The sequence below is a fragment of the Condylura cristata genome, unplaced genomic scaffold (assembly GCF_000260355.1).
Source record: "Condylura cristata isolate star-nosed mole 26May11 unplaced genomic scaffold, ConCri1.0 scaffold00021, whole genome shotgun sequence".
Taxonomy (NCBI): domain Eukaryota; kingdom Metazoa; phylum Chordata; class Mammalia; order Eulipotyphla; family Talpidae; genus Condylura; species Condylura cristata.
Window position 1 is genome coordinate 35604251 of NW_004567122.1, and position 22813 is coordinate 35627063.

Sequence of the window (22813 nt, forward strand, 5' to 3'; positions counted from 1 at the left end):
TATGGAGAGTCCCATGGATATAGATCCTAGAGTAAGTGGGCCAAAATGACAGCATCCCTTTGTTATCAGACAGTGTGAAGGACACCCCAGGAACCCCAGCCTGCCCACTCTAAATACATTCTGCAATCTGTTGCAGCAAGACAAAACATACTCTCGTACACAAGATCTTTCTAGCAAAGGAACTGTAACACAGTTAGTGTGCAATGAAGAGAAGGGAAAGAATAGTTTCCTAATCCAGCACCCAAAGATAGCCATCCCCTCGTGGGTAAATACCCAGTCGAATAGGGTTGTCCCAAAGCAGGGCCACTGAGGCCCAGAAGTCTGTCACAAGGCCACCATGTCACCTCCTGGTGGGGACCCATAGGAAAGGGACAGAAAGGGTTCAGCTCCTTCTGGGGCAGAAGGAGCAAAATCAAAAGCAAGGTACAAGCTACCATTGTTCAGCTCCCATGGGTCTCTCACACACACTGTTTCACCCAGCCCAGGACCGAGAGGCCAGTGTGGCTTCTACACATGTCCCTTCTCCAGGTGGCTCCTCCAGGTCTCTCTCTGGCTCTCCATCCTGCTTCCCTCCTGCCTTCCCCAGTCTCCTCTCCAGCTTCTCCTCCTCCCTATTCAGCTCTACCTTTGCTTGGGTGTGGGGAGGGAAACTGGAACCTCCCTGTTTCATGGAATGGGATAAGGAATGTTTCTCCCTGAGCCAAGAAATGGGATAGGGTCTGGCTTCAAGGAGAGAGAACAGGACCCACACGACAAGGAAAAGGTGACTCAGAAGACATGATTCATACCCTCTGATATTGCCCTGCCAAAAAGATTTCTTTGATAGAAATGTTATTCCTACTAAAAACCACAACACCCCCATTTTCATTCCCAGTTGGTTAAGGCAGACATGTATGAGTCATCTGAGCCCACAGGGCCTCGATTGCCCTCAGTGGAAATAATCTCCATGCCAAGGTGACATGTCCTAGAAAGCTAATCCTGGACATCTCAGAAGGACCAACATCAGTGCTGACATGGTGACAATGGACACATGTTCTGCACTCAGTTCCACAGCGAGTCTCACTGTGGGACACTGGGCACCGTGAATGCTGACAGGTGACAGAGAAGAGGCTCCCCACACTCACAAGTAGAAGCTGGGAGGGTGGGATTCCTAAAATTGTACCAGAAAATGCTTGTCTTTCCAGCATATCTTTATAGAGTATGTTGATTCCCTCAAATCACCTTCTTATTAAATGTAGCATTAGAAATGTAAAGACTTTTCTACAACTACTAAGCAGTTTTCAGTCCTCTTGGAGGTGGGCTGAGTCATTTCTTTTTAAAGATTTATTTATTTATACATACAGAACTGGGGTACACGCCAGAGGTGCAGGGTGGTGAGAGGCTTCACCATAGTCAGAGTGGGGAGCAGAACAGGCAGATCGATGAAATGCACTGCTAAGGGGAGCAGCAGGCGAGACAGGAGAGGTCTACTGTGCCATGTGGTCACCTCCAGGTTGGGGATCGAACACGTACCGAAGCTGCTGTGGCCAGCTTCTCAGGGCTGCACTCCAACCCGCTGCACCACCATGGAAGGCCCTGCCTGAGTCATCATTTTTAAGACACATGATTATTGGACAGGGCTCATTTAGTACTGCAATGAGCACTTGCAATGCCCAGTGCCAGCCCACAGTAAGCACCTTGCAAACAGTTGTTCTTTCCTTTCTTGCTCCACTAAGGCAGCACATTTTGAAGGTGCCCCTTCATGCACAGGCCAGGGGCCACCCTGAACATAAAGGTCATTGGTGCATGGCCCCAAGACCACAAGAGAAATTGTGTGCATCACTGCATCATCACATCCCCAAAATGAAGGAGTGGTATGATGAGCAAAATAGCTCCCTTCTCCTCCACTGTCCTGGTAAGCTGTATGGGCCTCAGTGCTGCTTTTAATCATCTTTTCATGAATGCTCAAATGCCCTAACCTCTGAGAGTGCTAATCTTAAGTGTGTGTGTACGTAGGTAAAACTATACACATGCGTAAGAAGTGCGAACACTTTCTACTTATATACAGCCTGAAAAATAGAAGATCAGGACCTCCCAGGTGTTGTAAAGGGTTAAGTCTCAGCGCTATGAAGCTGTCTGCAGACACTATAGCACAAGTTCAATCCCTGGCCAGGGAGCTGACTCTCATGACACAGCAGACCTCTCCTGTCTCCCTTCCCTGTTGCTCTCTTTAGCAGTATATTTCAGAGCATCTGCCTAATCTGCTCCCCATTGTCTGGTGAATCCTTTAACTCCCTACGCCTCTGGCCTGTACCCCAGTTCTTGTATGCATAAATAAATAGATCTTAAAAAAAAAAAGAAAGAAAATCACATAGAAAAATGAAAATACACTAACATTCCCACCAAACCACCTTGAAATCCCTACTAACATTTCAGTATGTACCTTTCAGCCAAAGATCTGCATTTGGTTTTGTTTTTAGTCATGAATTCATCCACTCATTCATGTATCTCTTTACTGAGCATCAATCACTAACAAGTAATAATTCGGATTGCTGGATATCATATAGGCTAGGGTTAGACTTGAATTTCAGAGTGTAATGTCTCAAATATCAAACAGGAGGTTTTCACAGAAAATGATCCAGTATCCAAATTTCTAAGGGGCAGGGCCACCCTGGATGCTCTGATTGGAGCAGAGACCCCCACCATGGATGCAGTGGTGAGCAGTGTGGACAGAACCCGGCTTGCCTGACATTAATATGAACTGTGAAAGGCTGACAGTAATCCCATAATACAGAATGATATGTATTAAATATAATCAATAAATCATAAGCCCATGAATCTATAACCCAGGAGATATTGTACAAAGGGTTCACAGAGAGGGAGCAAGCATGTGTTGGGAAGTCTCGGAGAAGGGGATTCACCCTTCTGGAGGTCAGTAGTGTTCAGGATAGAGGAACATCCTGAATTGAAATTCAACCTTGCAGGCCTCCCAGGCCTGGCCCCACTCGGGAACATCGCTGTCAGATGTAGGCCAGGTTTTCAAGTGAAGGCTGCCAGGGCAGGCTTCCAGAAAAAGCAAATCTAATCTTCCTGCAAGTATCTCCCTGAGGGCCGCTAACAAAGCCCTGGCAACCCAGTGCCTGCAAACAAATAGGCCCGGTTCTGGCCAGCATGGTGGCTCCCCAAGAGGCCTTTGTTAATTGAGATTAAACCTGCAGCTACACAGGCTCCTGGCCCCACACCCTCCTCACCAGAGTCCGCTGTTCCCAAGAGCAGACAAGGGCCACATGTGGCTTCGGGAAATTAAGAGCCAAGGTTGTCTGTTTTAAGTGGGAAGCAGCACCTGGTCAGGGAGTGTGGGGAGAGGATGCCTCAGATGGCTGAGCACAGCCAAATAAATGGTGCCCAGGAAGTACCCCCTCTTGCCATCAATTGTGACTCAAAAACTAGTGTTTCTTTGTGCAATCAGACTATGAGAGCTCAGAGTAGTCCTTCAGAACCACAGTACCAGTGACAGCTTCCCTGCTTGTTATTACTTTGGGTTTCATATGTGTCATCTCATTCACTCACCCTAACAACCAAAGTTGATAAGGAGTAGTATTCCTTTTTGCATCTAAAGAAATGGAAGCTGAGAGAGGTTAAGTCATTTTCCCACAGTCACACAGCCTGGCTTCCAGGTCCCTGATCTTCCTGTTCCATGGGACTCCCTTATAAAACAGAGAAGGAAACAGTCTATTGTGTTTGTCTTTCACACCCCACAAGGTTACAAACTGCATACAGCAGGTGTAACTGTATGCTTTGTTCACCGCTGTTTCCCAGCTGTACACTAGTGCCTGGCCGAGAGTAGGTGCTCAATAAATGCCTGCTGAATAAATAAAATGGCAAATGGAGGAACCAGGCCTTGCGCTCCTGTTTATGGCTCTTTCCCCATCATACCACTCCACCTCTTGCACACTCACAAACACCTCACATAGAATCACGTCCACTCCTGGCACTTTGCAGGTGCTGAAGAACCTAAATTTGAATCTCTGCTGCATCTCTTGGAACTAGGGATCAAAAAAGTTACGTTATATACTTTGCTGGGTTTCCTCATCCATAATTGGGAGTAAGAGCAACAGCCATGTTATATAGTTCTGCTGTGGATAAGAATATAGAATAAGGCACCTCACACAAAGTAGATGCTAAAGGATGAATTTAAATAAACCATCCAGGGGAGCCTCTCCCAGAAATGGATCATCCTCTCTGCCCTGGTAGCCAAAGATTCTGAAAAGGATTAAGTGCGCCTGAACTTGAGCTGGCCAGGACATTAGAAAGTCTTTTGTTTTGGGTTCTATTGCTGAAATAGTTTTTAAAAATTTAAATGTGTTTTTGTATCAAGTATGGAAATATAGGAACATCTAATAAAAATGATAAATGTCCACACTTCATCCCTCAAAAATAATTTTTATGTTGGTTTCATATAGCTGCTATGACAAATGACCCCAAATTTAGTGATTTCAAGCAATTGGAATTGTGACATAAAGCTCTTTTTTGAATGAAGACATTGTTTTCCTTTTGCCCTGTATTATTATTTGCACCAAAAGCTCACAGATAAAACAACTCAGAACAAAGATTACTGATGGGGCTAGAGAATAGACAGGAGCATGTGGTAAACTTTCGGAGTCATGAAACTGTTCTATTATCCTTAATGTGGTGTGTCTTACAGGAGGGCATCTATTTATAAAAATAAAAGTCTGTGAATTTATACACTTAATAGTTGTATGCCTCAAAGTAAATGAATTGCACTCCATTCAAACAATGTGGAAAAATTTAAAAACCCACAAATTTACTCTTTTACAACTCTGCGAGTAAAAAAGCACAAGAGGAATCTCACTCAGCAAAATTAAGTGCCTGGCAGAACCTCCTGGAGGCTCTCGGGAAGAGCTCCTCAGGTCATCCAGCTCCTTGAGGCCACCTGCAGGCCTGCATTTCTGGCACCTTCTGCATCCTCCAAGCCAACAGCCACACACTCAGTGCTCTCCCCCGCCGGCTTCCTGCCTCCCTCTCGTCTGCTGATTACATTGGGTCCACCTGGCAGCAATAATTTTCTCATGAGCCTCTGAGCCTTTTCTCTCATAGGCCTCAACCTTGACCTAGCTAGACTTGAACAAAACACTAACATTTCTAATAAGGTTGCGTCCCTAAGAGGATCTTAGTTCCCCTCAAAGTGCCTGCCTGAGAAAATTACAGGCTGTGAAAAGAATTTGCCATTCTCACACCCAGTTAACAAACCCGTGTGAGTTTCTCAAGGGCCATTCCCCTTCTGCTTATTGTAACTTTTCATTCCCTGGCTCTAAGGGAGTACACTCATTCACCCCTTATTTTCTCATTTCCTCTGTAAAGTGCCCTTTCCTGCACAAATCAGAGTTGAGGTCAGTTTTCACTGGACTCCTCTCATTGTAAAATATATCCCTGACAAATACCTGCCCTGACTACTTTAGTAGTGTCCAGCTACATTTAGTAGTGTCCAGGAAGACACATGATTAAATTAAGGGTCTAGAGGAGGGAAGTTCATCCTGAGTCATTCACCATTGTCATTGGAAGAAATCATCTTGGGTGCAGCCCAGATGAGCTAGGATACATTGAGAAGGAAGGGGCAGCAGTCCCTGAAGGACAACTTAGCAACCAAGAGTGTTATTGTATGGCTAGTGTGCAGTGATTTTTCCAGAATAATTGTTGAGTAACTGGTGGAGGGACTAGCAGGTGGGAAACAAAGGCTCAATAATGCTCATGGATATCCACGTATTTCATTTACTCATCAATGTTAGGGTTCCTTTACTGCAAATGACACAGGAAGCTATTAGGAAATTTAGTCTGAAAAGAAGTTCCTTGGAGAATAGGTTATAGCTTATAGCCTCCAAAGTAAAACTGGAGAAGCAGATCTCAGAAAGATGTGGCAGAGAGCAGGTCTGGGAATGTAGGTAGCAGGAGCTCCGCAGAGGGCTCTTCAGCCTATATGAGAGGGGATGAATCAGCATCAACCAACTTTCCAGCCTTGTGTTAACCACTCAGAGTCCCAGGAGAGAATCCAGTTGACTTCGCTCAGAAAACATGGTACCTTTGGCTAGAAGAAAGAATTAAATAAATGACACCTAGATTGTGGGCTTGAGTGACTTGGTGAATGACTATGAAGACCTGAGAGAAGCAATGTAATGGTGGAAATCAAAGCCTCCTTGCTGTATGAATTGTGAGCTGCATCATAGTCATATAGAGCTATGGAAAGGTGGTGAATTATGAGCATAGAGTGATAATCCAGGGCCCAAAGAGAAGCCCAACAAAACACAAATATGGGATTCACTGGCCTATAAAAGCTATTTAAGACAAGGAATTCAAAGGAGTGGCTCTGGAGTAACTGGATATATATAGAAGAAGTTCAAGAATAAATACCTGGAGTATTCTTATTATTCTGATAGAGGAGAGGCTTAGGAAGCCAGGTCAGGATGCAATAGCCAGGAAATAAGCCAAAGAGCTAGAGGTAGGTCAGGAAGATGTGGCATCCTGGAATCAAGAAAGAAAGGTGTTGCTGAAAGGAAAGCATGCAGAATATTTTGAGATGTCAAAAAGGAGACAGTTAGAGATACTGAGATCTTGACAAGATCCAGCTCCAAATGAGGGACAAGAGAAAAAAAGAGTGGTTTGATGAGAAAATGGAAACTAATTTTATTCTCTCAGTGGGAAACATGGTGAAAAGTTATTTTGCCGGGTTTTGAGATTCCTCTGCATTAGCACAAGTGGCATTAGTGTATTGTCATTGATTATACTCTACGTGTGAAAATCCCATGATTTATTTATACATTTTACTACTCATGGGCATTTGGGTTGTTTTCCAGGTGGAGACACTTATAGATAGTGTGGCTGTTATCATTCTCGTTTGTAATAGGCTTGGGAGTATAGCAATAAAATCTTGGGTCCTAGGATCTATCCAGGTTGAGTTGCTAAACAGTTTTCCAAAGAGTTTCTATCAATATATCCTCATGTCAGCAATGTATGAGAATTCAAATTGCCCTCCAGCCTCCCAACACTGCCTATCATCAGTAGATGCACGCTGGGCATCATTGTGGTTTTATGTTGGATTTCCCTAGTCACTTACAAGCCTGTGCATATCTTTATAGGCCACTTGGAATTCTCTTTTGAGAAGTGCTTGGTTTTTTGTCCATCTTTATATTGGTTGCTACTTTTCCTCGTTGATCTGTTAAATACTTGTTTATGTATTCTAGATCCAAAACCTTTGTTGGATCGGAATTATTTGCCCTTTCCTTTCACTCTGGTTATAGTACTGGATTTTTTGTTTTTACAGTCAAAAAAATTTCAATGTGGTAATTTATCAATCTTATCCTTCATGGTTGGTGTACTCAGTGTCCTGTTCAGGAACTCTTTGCTGATACAAGGTGAAAATGTTCTATTTCCTAGAAGCTTTGCTGTTTCAGCTTTTGCACTTACATCTATATTGCGATATCAAGATTCTTTTTTTTCCAAGTGGCTATCTGTTAACCCAGCATCATCTGTTGAAGAGTTTTTCCCTACTGGGCCCCAGTAACCCATCTATTATTTAGACAAACCTACTAGTCTTTGTTCTGTTCATTTGCTTGTGTGTTTTATACATTTTCTACACACTTAATTCCTGTAGCGTTGTACTGGCGAAAGACTTCAGCAATATACTATTTTTCCTTCTTGATTTGCCTGATTATATTGGGCCCTATGTAATTTCATATTAGTTTGTTAATATGCATTAAATACTGCTAGTATTTATATTGGATTATAAAGAATCTACAGATTAACTAAAGGAGAACTAGCATCAGCATACTTTCAAAGTAGTCAACATTCCAATTCACAAATTGCCTATGTGATCTTGCGCTTTCTCTCTTTACCATCTACATACAGACTTAGGTAGCCCTTAATTTCTCTCTTTAGTTTCAGTTTTCAGTCTAGAAATATAGAACTGTGTTTAGATTTATTCCTATTTAACATTTTATATAATTACAGATAGTTTTTATCAAAATTTATTTTCTTGTAGCTTGCTGCTTAGAAGCCAAGATACAAGATTTTCCACACTGAATTTGTGTTCATTGACTTTACAAAATACTCTTATTCATTCTACTACTTGACCTGTGTATGCTTTGGGATTTTCAGTATTTACAATGATGCCATTAACTAATAATAAGAGTTTAGACCTTCTTTTCCAAGTTCCTCTTATATTTTCATGTCTATTGCACTTGTATTGACAACCATGTTGAAAATACTGTACATATTGTGTGTTCATCCTTATTTCATGGGGAAGATTTTCAGTATTTGAAGATTGTACATGATGCTTATACTAGGATCTCTGTAGATTTTTTTTTTAAATCCAGGAATAAGTATTAAGTTTTATCAAATGGATTTTCTTTTTTATTGAGGTCATTTCTATTATGTGTTATGTGGTAAATGACTTGATTGGTGAGCCTTTTTTTTTTTTTTTACATAGAAGAACTAGGGTGTACACCAGAAGTTTGGGGGGTGGGGAAGTGAGAAGATTCACCAGAAAGAGAGAGTGGGGAGCAGAGCAGGTTTGAAATACACTGCTAAGGGCAGAGGCAAGTGAGGCAAGAGAGATCTGCTGAGTCATATAGGTCATGTATACAAGGCTTAGCTCTCTGGCCTGGCATGGAACTCAGGCAGCTTCTGTGACAGTGCTGAGACTTAACCCCTAGGCTACCAGGGAGGACGGAACCAGCAGAGTTTTGTGTTTTTCTCCTGAGCTTTTGCTTAACAGATGCTAGTTTGTTTTTGTTTCTATTTTAAAGCTTTTACGAGTGCTTTATCACGTTTGGAGCTTAACTAGCAGTAGTATCCTCAGTGTAAGTAATTTACATATATAAAGTCACTAAAATTAAATATATGTTAATACTGAGGATCTAGAGGTTGGGATCTAGAGGATCTAGTGTTAGTTTAAGAAACTAACAGCATACTTTTAAAACTAGACTCAAGAAGTAGATTCCTGGGGGAAACTTAAGGAAGTCATTTATGTGAAGTCACTCCCTAAGGTAGCTAAGATTCTTGAGGATTTACTATTTTTTGAGGTATATGGTAAAATGTTACTTACATAATATTCAAACCCCAGTACTTAAGATAGAGGAATTAGTGTTTTTCCTTTATAGACATGAGTAACCTGAAAGTTATTGCAAATCTGGATTTCAATTCCCATGCCCCACCCCCAACCTCTAGATCCTCAGTATTAACATATATTTAATTTTAGTGACATTTATATATGTAAATTACTTACAAAACTCTAAAACCGAACTTGAAAAAATTCCATAAGCTACAAAATCAAGAAAAGTAAAGGCCCACTTAAAACAAGATCAATGATAACATTCTATCAAAACATAATCACCACTTGTGACTGGCAAAACTCCAGTTGAGAACAACAAAACTGTTTCCTTGGTAGAGCTGTGACTATCAGAGGACTCGGGGTGTCTAGAGGGCTGGACAGCAGAACTAAAGTGCAGGAGCCCTGTGAGGTGACAGCAGACACAGGAAAGAGCAAAACATGTCTGAATTGGGCTAATTTGCCTTCAGATATTCGTCAGGTGAAGGGAAGTTGGGGATGGTGGGGGGAGGCTGTGTGTTCAAAATGTGAAGGGTGGGGCTCTCCCTGGTGGCAAAAAGGGTTAAAGCACGGCATTATGAAAGTCTCTGGAGCCACTGCAGCACGAGCTCCATCAGCTGACCCACATAACACAACAGACCTCTCCTGACCCACCCGCTGCTCCCCTCAGCAGTGTATTTCAGTAGACCCACCTGTTCTGCTCCCCACTCTGAATCCTCTCACCCCCATACCTCTGACTGTACCCCAGTTCTGTGGCCCTCCCTGGTGGCACAGTGGGTTAAAGCACTGCACTAAGAAGCTTAAGCCACTTCCGCATGAGTTCGATCCCCGCCTGCCCTGGAGGAGATCCACATGGCGTGGCAGGCCTCTCCTGACCTGCCCGACCGCTGCTCCCCTCAGCAGTGTACTTCTCAGTCAACCTGTTCTGCTCCCCACTCTGTCTCTGGTGAAGCCTATCACCCTCCGCATCTCTGGCCTGTACCCCAGTTCTGTATGAATAAATAAATAAATCTTAAAAAAAATATGTGAAGAATCTCTATTTGGTCAGAGTGCTGAGAAGCCCTCTGCCTTCCCGAACTCCATGCAGTGGTACAGCATGGTCAGCTAGGATATTAATTGCCTTTCTGGCTGCAGAGGCAGAGGGGCAGACAACATCCTGTGCCAGATAAGTTTTCTGTGTCTCCACTTCACAAATTTAGGAGATAGGGACAATCAAAATGTATGAATCATCCAGCCCTGGCACCTCCTTCACCGGTACTTGGGGACTTGGTGCTGGATGACTGAATCCACCTTATGCCACTCGCCAAACTCTGGTGTCCTCGCTGAAAGGCTCCTGTGTGCTGGGCACACCTTGGCTTCTGCAATGCACCATATACATTTTAGGCTTGGGGAAAACATATGAGGAGAACAGACACTAAGGCCATATAAGCACACATTCTCATGAAATGCTAATGGCCATATTTTACCTTGTAAGTTATTGTGGAAAGAAAATAATAATGATCATGATGATAAATGCAAATATGATTATTCTGTGCCAGCAATGATTATAAGTACTTGGCGAATGTTGCACCTCAAGGATTCTGTGCGTTTTCTGAGCCACAGTGCCCTTTGTCAGTTTAGCAGTGCCTAGTAATCCTTTTCAGATTAAGATTTTTTCAATGCATAAAATAAAATACATAAGGTAACTAAGGAAACAGAATGTACTGAGGTGCTTGCCAAAACAATAGAAAATTATATGATAATAAAAGAAGTGGTTTTTACCCTTGATGCATTAAGATCTCGTAAAAGGATCAAGAAAACCTTAACTTTGAAAAACTGATGTGTTTGGATGTTTATTCATATCCCTGTTCAAATTCACAAGCCTCCATAATTCCATCCACTGGTTTGTGGGCTCTCGGGTTAATCTCTCACTATAACCCTACTAAATAGTAAATAAATACTGTTGTCGTATCATTCCTTGTTTGCAGATGAGGAAATTGAGGCACAGAGAGGTTAGGTAACTTGCCCAAAGCTAATCAGTGATGGAGCTGAGAGCTGAACCCATAGATTGTTCTTAGTGACCATACAGTGCATTGCTTGACTGAGGGACTCTTGGTCAGGATCAATAACAGAAGCTGACAGTGGAGAGTGGAAAGAAGAAATGTGTGCCTCAGCACATCCGGGACCCCTTCCCTCTCATCATCCCTGCCCAGTCATTCTGAATCCCAGGGGCCACTTGCAATCCCATCAGTGACCCAAACACATCGACTTTGATTATTCCTCTGCAGTTGTTCTGTGATTCTCATGAGGCACAAAAACTGCTAACTTACTATTTTCTCTTTCCGGATCCTGATAAACTGTCCGGGCATTACTCTGATTTAGTGGCTCCTCCTAATCATCAGATTTTGTGTCTTGGCCTTTTCTTTGAAAGACGTAGTAAGATATTGTTGTTCCCCTCTGCCTGTTTACCAGCTGTTTTATTCTCTAGGGTAAGTATCTCAAGAGATTCTGTAGAAAAAGTAAGAGCCAAATTTCCCCCTGAGAAACGTCATAAATAACACCTCCAGAGTTAGTACCAAGCTACAAAATAGCATTCAGAGCTTGATTCAGAGAAAGTTCCGGGCTGAGAAAAGCCACCTACTACATCAGGACACCAGGAAAACAATCTATGACCTGTGATGTACAATGTTAAAAGGTCATCTGCAGTCTTTTTCATTTTGTAAATTGTGGGGTTTTCTTCATTTTACTTAAGGTGAGAGTTTACAGTTTGAATTGGGCTGGGATGTGTATATTACTCTCTCTGACACCTCTATGACCCCCTCCAAGAAAATTAGATACTTCTAACCTCTACTACAGGCCTTTGCACTTTCCTTCCACAGCTCTTGCCATATTTTATAATGACATATTTGTTTTAAAATTTTACCATCATAAAAAAGAGTTTAAGATGAGAAAAAGGGAGAGTTAGAAAAGACAGAGGGGGATATAAAGCATAATTTTCTCAATATACCTTGCTTGTAGATTTGACTTGCAAGGATTTTGGTAACTATAAAACAAAACCAAAATAGGATGTGAAATGAAACAAATGAACTTAAGGTATATATCCAGTTTATGGTGTAACCACATGGAAATGAACTGTTACAAGTGACTTTCAGAGAGTAACATACTTACATCCCTAATGGAATGTCCCCAGGGCAAAAAGAACAGCAAAAAATATATTTCTTAAGATTTATTTTTATTTATGAATCTAAGAACAGGGGTAAAGGCCCAAGGGGGGGGGGGGGGGTGAGAGGACTCACCTGAGAGAGAGTGGGGAGCAGGACAGGCAGATCTATTGAAATACACTACTGAGGGGAGCAGTGGGCAAGATAGGAGAGATCTGCTGCTCCTTGTGGGTCACCCCCTGGCTGGGGATCGAGCTCAGGCAGTCCCTGTGGCAGTACTGAGATTTAACCACTAAGTCATTAGGGAGGCCTTATATAAGTTCTTTTCTAACATCTTATTTTTAGGTACACTAAGCTTCTGCATAAACATTGGTCCTTCCTCATTTTTCATTATAGAACATCTCAGAAATCTTTTTTTTTTTTAAGATTTATTTTATTTGTACATACAGACTGGGGTACAGGCCAGAGGCTCAGGGGCGGCGAGAGGCTTCACCAATGACAGAGTGGGGAGCAGAACAGGCAGATCTGCGAAGTACACTGCTGAGGGGAGCAGCGGGTGGGTCAGGAGAGGTCTGCCGCACCATGTGGGTCACCTCTGGGGCAGACGGGAATCGAACTCATGTGGAAGTGGCTTTAGCTTCTCAGTGCTGTGCTTTAACCGGCTGTACCACCAGAGAGGGCCTCAGAAATCTTTTTATCTCAGAATTTAGATCTGTCTCATTTTTTAAAATAGATGATAATCCATAGCATGAACTTACTGTAAGTAATTTACTTTACTGCTTCCTCATAGACAGGCATGCAAATTGTTGTGAATTTTATATGATGTAATGAATAGCCTTATAAGTACATGTTAGTGTAGTTTTCCAAGTGAATCCATAATGAAATTTCCTACCAGTGAAATTATAGGGTTAAAAACCATACATATTTTTTTGTTTGTTTAATATAATAGTTTATTTTTAACATCATTTTGTGCCTTTTTCCATCTCAGTTGTAATCTCCTTGGGCTTCCCATCACCAAATCACCTCTGTGCCATCACCGTAGTCCAGTGCAACCTCCACCCCCATTTTTGATCCCATCCCCATTCCACCCCCATAAAATGTCTCTGGTATATAGTTGTTCACTATTATTATTGTTTTCTCCCCTGGTCTGTTATACTCCTGCCATGAGTGAAACCATATGGCATGTTTCCTTTTCTTTCTAGCTTATTTCACTAAGCATGATCAAAACCCACATATATCTTAAAGAGGTATTCAGGAGTTGCACGCCAAGGAACTTTCCCACACCAAACTTCCTCCCCAAAACACAGGAGAGCTCATTATTCAGTAGCCTCCAGCTTTGATGGTAATGTTCTCATTCTGATACATGAATGAGTAGAAGTCATATCTGCTTGTTAAGATTGCAAATTCCAGGCTTTCCTGGTGGCCTAGGGGTTAAGTCTCAGCTATGTCACCACTATGGCTTGCGTTCGATCCCAGACCAGGGAAGTGACCGACATGACACAGCAGACCTCTCCTGTCTCCCTGCTGCTCCTCTCAGCAGTGTATTTCAGTGAATCCACCTATTCTGCTCCCCACTCTGTCTCTGGTGAATCCTCCCATCCCTGCCCCTCTGGCCTATACCCCAATTCTTGTATTTATAAATTAAAAACAAAAATAAAAGATTGCAACTTCTTGTATTTATAAATTAAAAACAAAATAAAAGACTGCAACTTCTTTCTTTCACAATTTATAGCAGAGAAAGTTCAGACTGTTGTTTCCACTTGGCTCGATTTTTATCCAAACCAGTAACCTTTCACCTCAGCTTGTCATGGTGTGGCATTTCTGTTAACACAAACACATACACACACATAACAACACGGGACAATTTTTGTAAATTGTTGAAATAGCATTTTTGTAAACCTTGGATTTTCTGGGTTGTCCTAGGAAATGAATAAGGAAAATAAATGCTGTTTTTTTGTGATTTCACACTAGAGACGCTTTAGAAAAGCAATAAAGAATAACAGAAGATAAAAAATGGTAAGCTATTGTTCCAGAGAAAGTCATATTGAACTGATGGGACAATGTACTTGACCTGCTCTCTGCCCTTTCATCAAGGATCTTTTCTCACAAGCTAAGACTTTGCCTAACCTGTGAAAATGCGGTTCTGAGCATTCCCTGTTCAGCATCTGAAAAATACAGCTTAATTTGTTCTCTCTTTTCAGTGCACAGGACAATACTGGTTCTTAAAAATGCTGAAAGCTTAAAAGTTCTTTCAGGGGACCCTGGCTCAGGAACATAAGTGTCCCACCAGCACGCTAAGACCCCCTAGGAGGGATGCAAAGGAGCTTGAGAAGCAAATTGAAGGGCATTTAAATATTTATCTCACAACTTGGCAGTCACTTATTGTAAGCTGCTTTTTTGTCTTGTGAACTTTAATGACCTATTGCCTACACCACAGGGATGGTGTGTTATGTGTAATTTGAGGTGCAGTTCTGGTCCCACAACTTCCTAACAGGAGATTCTTGAGCAACATCTAACCTCATTGTACCACAATCATTTTTATCATCTTCAATGTCTTCTTTGTCATGATTTTATGATGTGGTTTATTTTGCACATAAAATTTAATTATTTCAAGTGCATGGTATAATGGTCTTTCTGAGTGGAATAATCATCAGCATAATTCTGTGTGAGGGCCTCATATTTAAGGCTATGATCCACTGAGCCTGGTGTTGTGTATTGGGTAGAAACTCACCTTTTTGGAGGTGGATTTCTAATTGCTCCAGCACTTATTAAACCAGCTATCCTTTCCTGGCTCATGTCTGAAATCAATTAGCTACAAAACGTACTTCTAGGCTCCTAATTAATTAAATAAATAGGTTCTGTGTTTATCCTGCGCACACCACAGAGTGTTCATAAGTGTATAGCTTCAGCATGTATTTCAGTGTTGAATGCTGAAAGTCCTCTGGGTTTTCTTCAAAATTATTTTGATTATTCTAAGTATTTTACATTTCCTTAACTTTAGAGGAATTACTTGTTAAGTTAGGCCAAAACAAAAAGAATGTTGGGGATTTGAGAGGGATTCCACTGATTTATTGATCAATGTGGGCAGGACTGAGAACTTAACAATATTTGAGTCTTCCAACCTACAAAAGCGGACTGTCCCCCAATTATTTAGATCTTTCATTTTGCTCAGCAAAATTTTATAATTCTGTGTACCCGACTTGTACTTCTTTGTTAAATTTACCCCCATTTCATTATTTTTGATACTTCTGTGAATATAAATGTGTTCTTACCTTCATTTTCAAATTGCTCATTGCATTTATAGAAAAACTTGAATTCATTCTTATATATTGATCTTGAATCATGTGATCTACTCTTCTTTTAAGTTCAGTTAGTTTTTGTGGTTCTCTTATGACTTTCTATATGCACAATCATTTTAACTGTGATTGTTTCCCTTTCCAATGTGATTTTTTTTTTCCAGTTATGCTGGCTTCTATTCCACTGAATAGAAGTGAGAGCAGATGTTCCTGCCTTATTTCTAATCCCAGAGGGAAAGCATTCATTCAGTATTTCCCCCACTTTGTTTGATATTCGCTCTAGGATTGATCACTGATGCCCTTTATCAGACTGAGAAAGCTCCCTTCCATCCCAAGTTAACGATTTTTTACCATTCATATCTTATATTTTGTTAAATGGTTTAGCTGTATTTACTGAGAGGATCATGTTTCACCCTTTATTCCATTAATAAAGACTTTCTGACATTAATTCTATATGATTATGGTGTACATATTTTTAATGTACTGATGGATTTGGTTTGCTCCATTTCTGGAGAATTAATCTTGATACCTTATGATTGGTAAAAATGAGAATGATGATATTATTTATCCCATAGCTTTGTAGCAACATTAAATGCACAGATACCTAGAAAGTACTCAGCATGGTGTCTGACACATAGTAAGAGCTCATTAATGGGAAGCATGTCAATTATATTATGACAATAAATATCCTCATGGAATTATGCAAAATAAAAACTGAATACAACAACTATTTCTGCCGATAGCAGAGTGGGATTATAATAGTTAATACTTGTCAATTATTTACTATTTCCCAGCACTATTTTAAGCATCTTCTGTGTGTAAAATCACATAATTGCCCCAGAATCCCTATGCAGTGTGTACATAGGGCATGCTGAACTTAGAGAACTTACTCCACTTACAAAGCAGGTAAGAGACAGAGCAGGGACTAAAAGTAGCCTGACTCCAGGACAAATTTCCTTCCTGCTACACTACATGTCGTACTTTGTGCTAATTACTTTACAAAAATTATATCTGATTTACCCTTTGCCACAGGATGCATAAAATTATTCCCAATGTAGAGCTGTCCTCTCCAAGTCCCTGTTTCCTGTGAGGGGCTTACTTCAAATTCATAGATGTCTTAAAACTAGGCCTCTCTGAAGTCTGTGTCTGTTCCACTTACATTTTCTTTGTGTATTTATCTTTGATGCATCTACCAATGCTTTATTTCTCTGAACCCAACATCCTGTAGGTGCCATACTGAATCATTCATTTCCCTTGCTCTGCTCGGTGGGGATGTCAGAACTGACCATGCTCAGGAAGCGTCTGAAGGAGGATTTGATGCAACAGCTCTGCAATCAGGCGCCCACCCCGAATGTCATGGTTGTACTTCCTCAGGAGAAATACATATTTCAGCCTAACATAGTAGGTCACTTGGAGACCCACATTATATTCATGAAAACAGAAGTTTCAAAACGTTTAGCCTTACGGGTTCATTGCATTTTTTCTACATGGTCAATCCATTTCTTTAGAAAAAGTGCTCGTCCCAACCAAGCTGATTTCAATATCCATTACGAGTTGTTATGAGCCATAGTTGGAAAGCCACAGCATCAAGAGTATTTTAGATCTTTTCTGATGCTCAGATTCAGGTCTGCCTTGAGTACACCATGACACAGCTCCCAGTTGCCACTTCTTCCCATGTACTTGGTAATCATGCTAATTTCTAAAAATAGAACGTAGGGAATTTATTTTAGCCCTACCCCAAACTTGTATTTAAGCCTTGCTTTTCTTCTTTCATTTATTTGTTCATTTACTATTTTTTTAAAGATTTATTTATTTACCCCTGAACTGGGGTACAGGCCAGAAGTGCAGGCCCCTGGCAGAGTGGGGAGCAGAACAGGCTGACTGATGAAGTACACTGCTGAGGGGAACAGTGGGTAAGACAGGAGAGGTCTGCTGCACCATGTGGATCACTTCTGGGGCAGGGATGGAACTCATGCTGAAGTGGCTTTAGCTTCTTAGTGCTGTGCTTTAACCCACTGCACCACCAGGGAGGGCCCCCCCCTTTTTTTTTTAAGATTTATTTATTTATGTTTACAGAACTGGAGTACAGGCCAGAGGTGGCTTCTAGATCTTCACAATGCAGTGCCTTGACCCACTGCCCCACCAGGGAGAGCCCCTCATTTACTAATTTACTCGTTTTTCTATAATTACTTGTGGTTTATTTGTAGAAATGGTGCTCTTTTTTTTTTTTTTTTAAACTGAATAGTCAGAGTAAAAGTAGTCCTGCATCCTGATGGTGCAGAAGAAATGAAAACAGTTCATCAAAGGTGCATATCTTCAAATTCTAATTGTGATATTTTCAAATGATGATAGATTTTTGGGAGTAAGATTATGGCCTTGTAGGTAGCAGGGAAACCCAATTTAATCCAGTGCATTAGAAATGTCTCTATGAGAGATGACACTTGGGCTAAGACTGAAAGATGAATAGAAAATAAGCAGGCAGGCTAGCGTGCGAGTGCAGGCTCAGGTGATTCCACGTCACAGGTGCCTAAGGCTGGAGAGGCACAGTTATTTGTTGACGAGTGGAAGAAGATCTTCGAGATGAGTCTAGAAAAGTAAGGGGCCAGAATGTGGAGGATCCTGTAGACCATGGGAAGAGGTGAAGGGCTTTACAGGACTAGAGCATAACTCACATTTTGAAGTGACTACTTCTGTATGTACAACGGAGAGGTCCAAGCTTCTACAGACAAAGCTATGGAAACTCAACGAATGGTGTGAGTCAAACTAAAGAACAGACCTCCCCAAAGCCGTGGCACTTTGGCATGAGGATTATTTTGATCTGAGGTCAAGGAAGTCCTCTAGACCCATAAGAAACTCTAATCCCCACTTTAACTATTTAAAAGTTGAAAATGGGGAGTATTAGCCAGAATTAGGAATTTAGCAGAAATAACATTTCTATCCAAGAAATCTTTCTAGATGGTAGGGTGGACATCTAATTACAGAGCTGTGGTCTTCATCATGAGTCATCCTCTTCCTCTCTCCTTGAAACCCTGGGCCCCTCGTCCATTCCTTAACTCAGGGCATAGACCTTCAGTTTGCCCATTGACTTTATAATCTGCATCTGCCTAGATTCTCCATACAGTTGTAATTATTTTTTTTTCTTTTCCTACTAACCTGTCTGATATTAATTTGATTGTTCCACCAGCCCAAAACCAAGAGTCTTGGGGGAAATAGCCCCTCTCTCTACTGCTATAATGGAGAGTCTATATAAAACAGTCAAGTTGTAGTCTCTGTTATTTATCTTCTCTTTTAAGGAGCACAGTCTGCAATGTATTTCACATACAGTGGGATCAGACTTACTAATTTTGGAGCTGTCAACTAAGAACTAAATAAGCCATGATATAGCATATTACAGAAATGCAGCATGAATCTATAGGATAGATGGTGAGATATGAGGAAGCTCTTCCTCTTTGATTTTTTAAGAAAATCATATTATGATATGACTTTGCATCTTCCAGTTATCACCAAACTGTATTGGGCACCAAACTATATCATACAGGATCTAGTTAAAAAAATAAAATTCTCAGCTTTGATAGTTTAGGATATGCAATAGGAGGACATCAGATCTGGTGTACAAAGCATAAAGGTGATTTTTAGCAGCCAATCCTGATTCCTTGATTAGATGTATATTTATACTGGGCAAAGAAAGCAAGTTGCTTCTTGCCTTTGATTAATAATCCCTGTGGCGGAACACTGATATTAACTTGCTGTGACTGGCGCCTTAATCTGTCTGTTCCTTGAGTAAAAATAGTTTCATCCAAGTTCCCAAAAACATTTTGTTCATTCATTCAGGTAAATTTTTAAAAACTATGAACACCCCCCACCACCTTTGAGTTAAATGGGGTCACAGGAGAGTAGTCCTGGGCGCTGCCCCAGTGCTGAGCTCACCCTCCCCCAGCAGGGGAGCTGGGTTGGGCCAACGCCTCTCACCAACTAGTCTGGTGAGGCTGTTGCCACTGGTATCTGGGTAATATTTATAGGTAACACTTTCCTCCCTTTTAGATACCCATGCTCACCATCCCTATCCAATTTGCCAGTGACCCAACACAACTTGCTCAGGTCCCATGAGCTGTCATTGCTTCTGTGATTTTATTTTTTAATTTATTCTTTTAGTATCTTTTACATCACTGTGTATTCCCTGTAACATCCCACCACCAGCTCACCCATGCTCACCAGCTCACTCATCACCATCAACCTTTCTGCCCTTCTCTCCCATTTTGATTCCTTTTCCTTCTCTTCCCTCACAAAATGTCCCTGATTTATAGTTGCTAATTTTGTTGTTGTTGTTGTTCTTATCATTGTTGTTATTTTTTTTCCTGATCCCTTCCTTGGTTCCCCTATAAAAGGACCTTGCTCAGCTCACCTAAGCTGTTGTTGTTTCTGCTTCTGTGATTGTAGCTGAGCACAGACTAGGGGCTACAGACTAGGCGTGATTACACAATAGTTTAGTGCTTACTGAAAGACATGCAAAATGACACAAGGAATGTAATTTGTAGTGATGCCACTGGGGGAATTTGTAAACCAAGTGCTCCAGGTCAGACACCTGTCCTGCTGCCCAGGAAACCTGTGGAGCGAGAATAGCCAGCGGTAGTGTAACAGCATTGAGAGCCCGTCCCCAAGAGATATCCACAAGGATGCTTTTCTCAGTTTTATGAGAACACCCATGTTTCCGTCTAAGTCAACCCCCAAGGGCTTAATTTCTGACACCTCCTGTGCGAATCAGTCTTCAGCCGTAAACAAAATTGCATTTATTGAACAGCTCAACATCAGGACTGTTAGTCTTCATTAGAATGTCGCTATCTTAGATTTATGCCTCCGTGAATTTCTCTGTTTTCTTTGGCTTGCAGTTCCCCTCCTTCTCCTTTAGCACAATGATTATTATGAAGGACAAAAACAACTGTGCTAAGTACAGTTCTCCCCTCATTGATTTTCGGCACTCATTTCCTAAGCAAAGAATTTGTCACTCGAAATTGGTTTGCATTCCTGGGCACTGCTTGCAGGCACATACTTCTTTGATTGAAATAAAGCCTTAAAACGGGATCTCACTGACATTAAGTCAAAAGAAACATGTCAAAATAGTGTCACTAGGAAGAGTTGTGCGTGGAGGGAAACAAAAACAAGTTCTAGCTGTACAAACACACTTCCTGCAGGAAGCTCTTTGTAAATAAGAGGCCATTCTTATTCTACTCTGTCTCATTTCCTCTTCCGGTCCTTCCTGTCTGCACTCCTTCAACTGTGAATCTCATGTAGATTGTACATCCTGCTTGAAACCCTTCGAAGTCCCCCCATGTCTACTTCCTTAGACGAAGCATCCGCCATGGGACCTGCCCTCTGTCTTCTCCAGCTCAAGCATCCTGATCATGCTGTTGTGACCACAAACCCTAAGGATTTCCTTTCTGACCCACATCGTGTTCTTCCCCAGAACTGGAGTTAGTGCAGACTGTTTTTCCTATCTGACATCTTTCTTTTGCACCAGGAGAAAGAACCCTTTAGAGCTAACATTTATTTAGTACATGAGCTTATGCCAATTACTTAAACTTTGCTGGGCTTCACTCTCCTCCTTTGTGAAATGGAATCATCAGAGTAGTATCCTGGGTGCTAATGCATAGTGAGTGCTATGTGGGCTCACCGAGCCTGCCCAGGGAATCATGCACAGATGTGAGCATTACTACTCATGGGCACCAGCCTTTTAAATTTAACTGGGGTTTCACCTCTGTGACAGCTTTTCCTTACCTCTCCATCCCAAGGATGGAGGGGATTATGTCCTAGCACTGGGTACTTGCTTCTCTGTTACTTCTAAGTGTGGTTATAAAGGGATCATTAATGACACACGAGCAGGTATGTTTTCCTGATTTCCTGGGCTAAAGGAAAGGACTTTTCTTAGAAACTAGCAGACTTGTGCACTTACTGTAAGCCAGGCATGACATCCAATATACTTAGCTCACTTACTCACTTCTAGGATCAAATACGGTAGATATCCTTAGTTCTTCCACTTTACACATGTGAAAAGTGAGGACTCAGAGTCATAGAGCTAGGGACAGACCATCTCTCTGTTCCCGAAGCCTGAACTCAGCTCAGGAAGCTGCTGTGATCTGCGAGTCTCACTGGCTGGGGGACTCTTTCCTGTATAAATGCACAGGACACATTTCTCTCCCTAATTCTGTTCCAGGTACTCCTTCCAAGATGAGGAAGACATGTTCATGGTGGTGGACCTCCTGCTAGGAGGGGACCTGAGGTATCACCTGCAGCAGAATGTGCGCTTCCAGGAGGACACGGTGAAGCTCTTCATCTGCGAGCTGGCCCTGGCCCTGGACTACCTGCAGAGCCGGCGTATTGTCCACCGGTGAGTCAGGTCCACAGGGTTGTGTGGACTGAGCACACAGGAGAGAATTCTCTGCCTTCTACATTTAAGGGGGGGGTCTTTGTTTCTCTGTTGAAAAGGATACTTAGGGCTCCCCCTGTTGGCGCAACAGGTTAAGCACAGCACTGTGAAGCAATCTACACCACTGCATCATGAGTTCCATCTCCAGCCAGGGAGGTGACCCACATGGTGTGACAAACCTCTCCTGCCTCACCCGCTGCTCCCATCAACAGTGTGTTTCAGTAGATCTGCCTGTTCTGCTCCCCACTCTGTCTCTGGTGAATCCTCCCACCCTCCATACCTCTGGCCTGTACCCCAGTTCTTGTATGCATAAATATTTAAAAGAGAAGGACACTTAACCATCATTGAAATCTGGCTACAGATCCTTAACATAGATTTTCTATTCCTATTTTACAGATTTAAAACAATAACAATAACCCTGTGCTCTAAAAGCTTAATTTATCCAAGAATACATTTACTAAATAGTGAAACAAGAATCAGTGTGTATTGGTGCTCTTGTAACCAAGGGTAGATAGACAAACAGGGGAAAGAGGATACATAGGAACTTAGCCAATGTTAAGTGATTAATGGAAACAGAAATGGAGGAAGCACACAGAGAGAAAGAAATAGAATGAGAAAGAAGAAATGCTTTGGGGGAGAAAATGCGAGTATTAGTAGTTGCCTGTGTTTACCCTAACCTGAGTCCCGAGCATGTACGCTGCAAACCCAAAGCAGTGAAGCAGTGCGCTCCCTCACTTGAGGCCCATGTGGCAAATGAAAGCAGACAATAGAGACAAAAGAGCAATACTCAACCTTGTTAAGGAAAGAGGTGGTTTTAACAATGTTTTCCTATGTAGACTCATACCTTATCCTTACA

At 41.7% G+C, this 22813-nt stretch overlaps 1 protein-coding gene across 1 annotated transcript in view; it reads left to right on the plus strand.

Annotated features, from left to right (window-relative positions):
* Nucleotides 1–22813, plus strand: part of STK32A (serine/threonine kinase 32A) — a 114956-nt gene that overhangs the window by 28635 nt on the left and 63508 nt on the right. The window contains exon 5 of the mRNA XM_004686555.2: nt 21745–21918. Within this exon, the coding sequence (XP_004686612.1) occupies nt 21745–21918 (174 nt within the window). The remainder of the gene's footprint in view (nt 1–21744; nt 21919–22813) is intronic.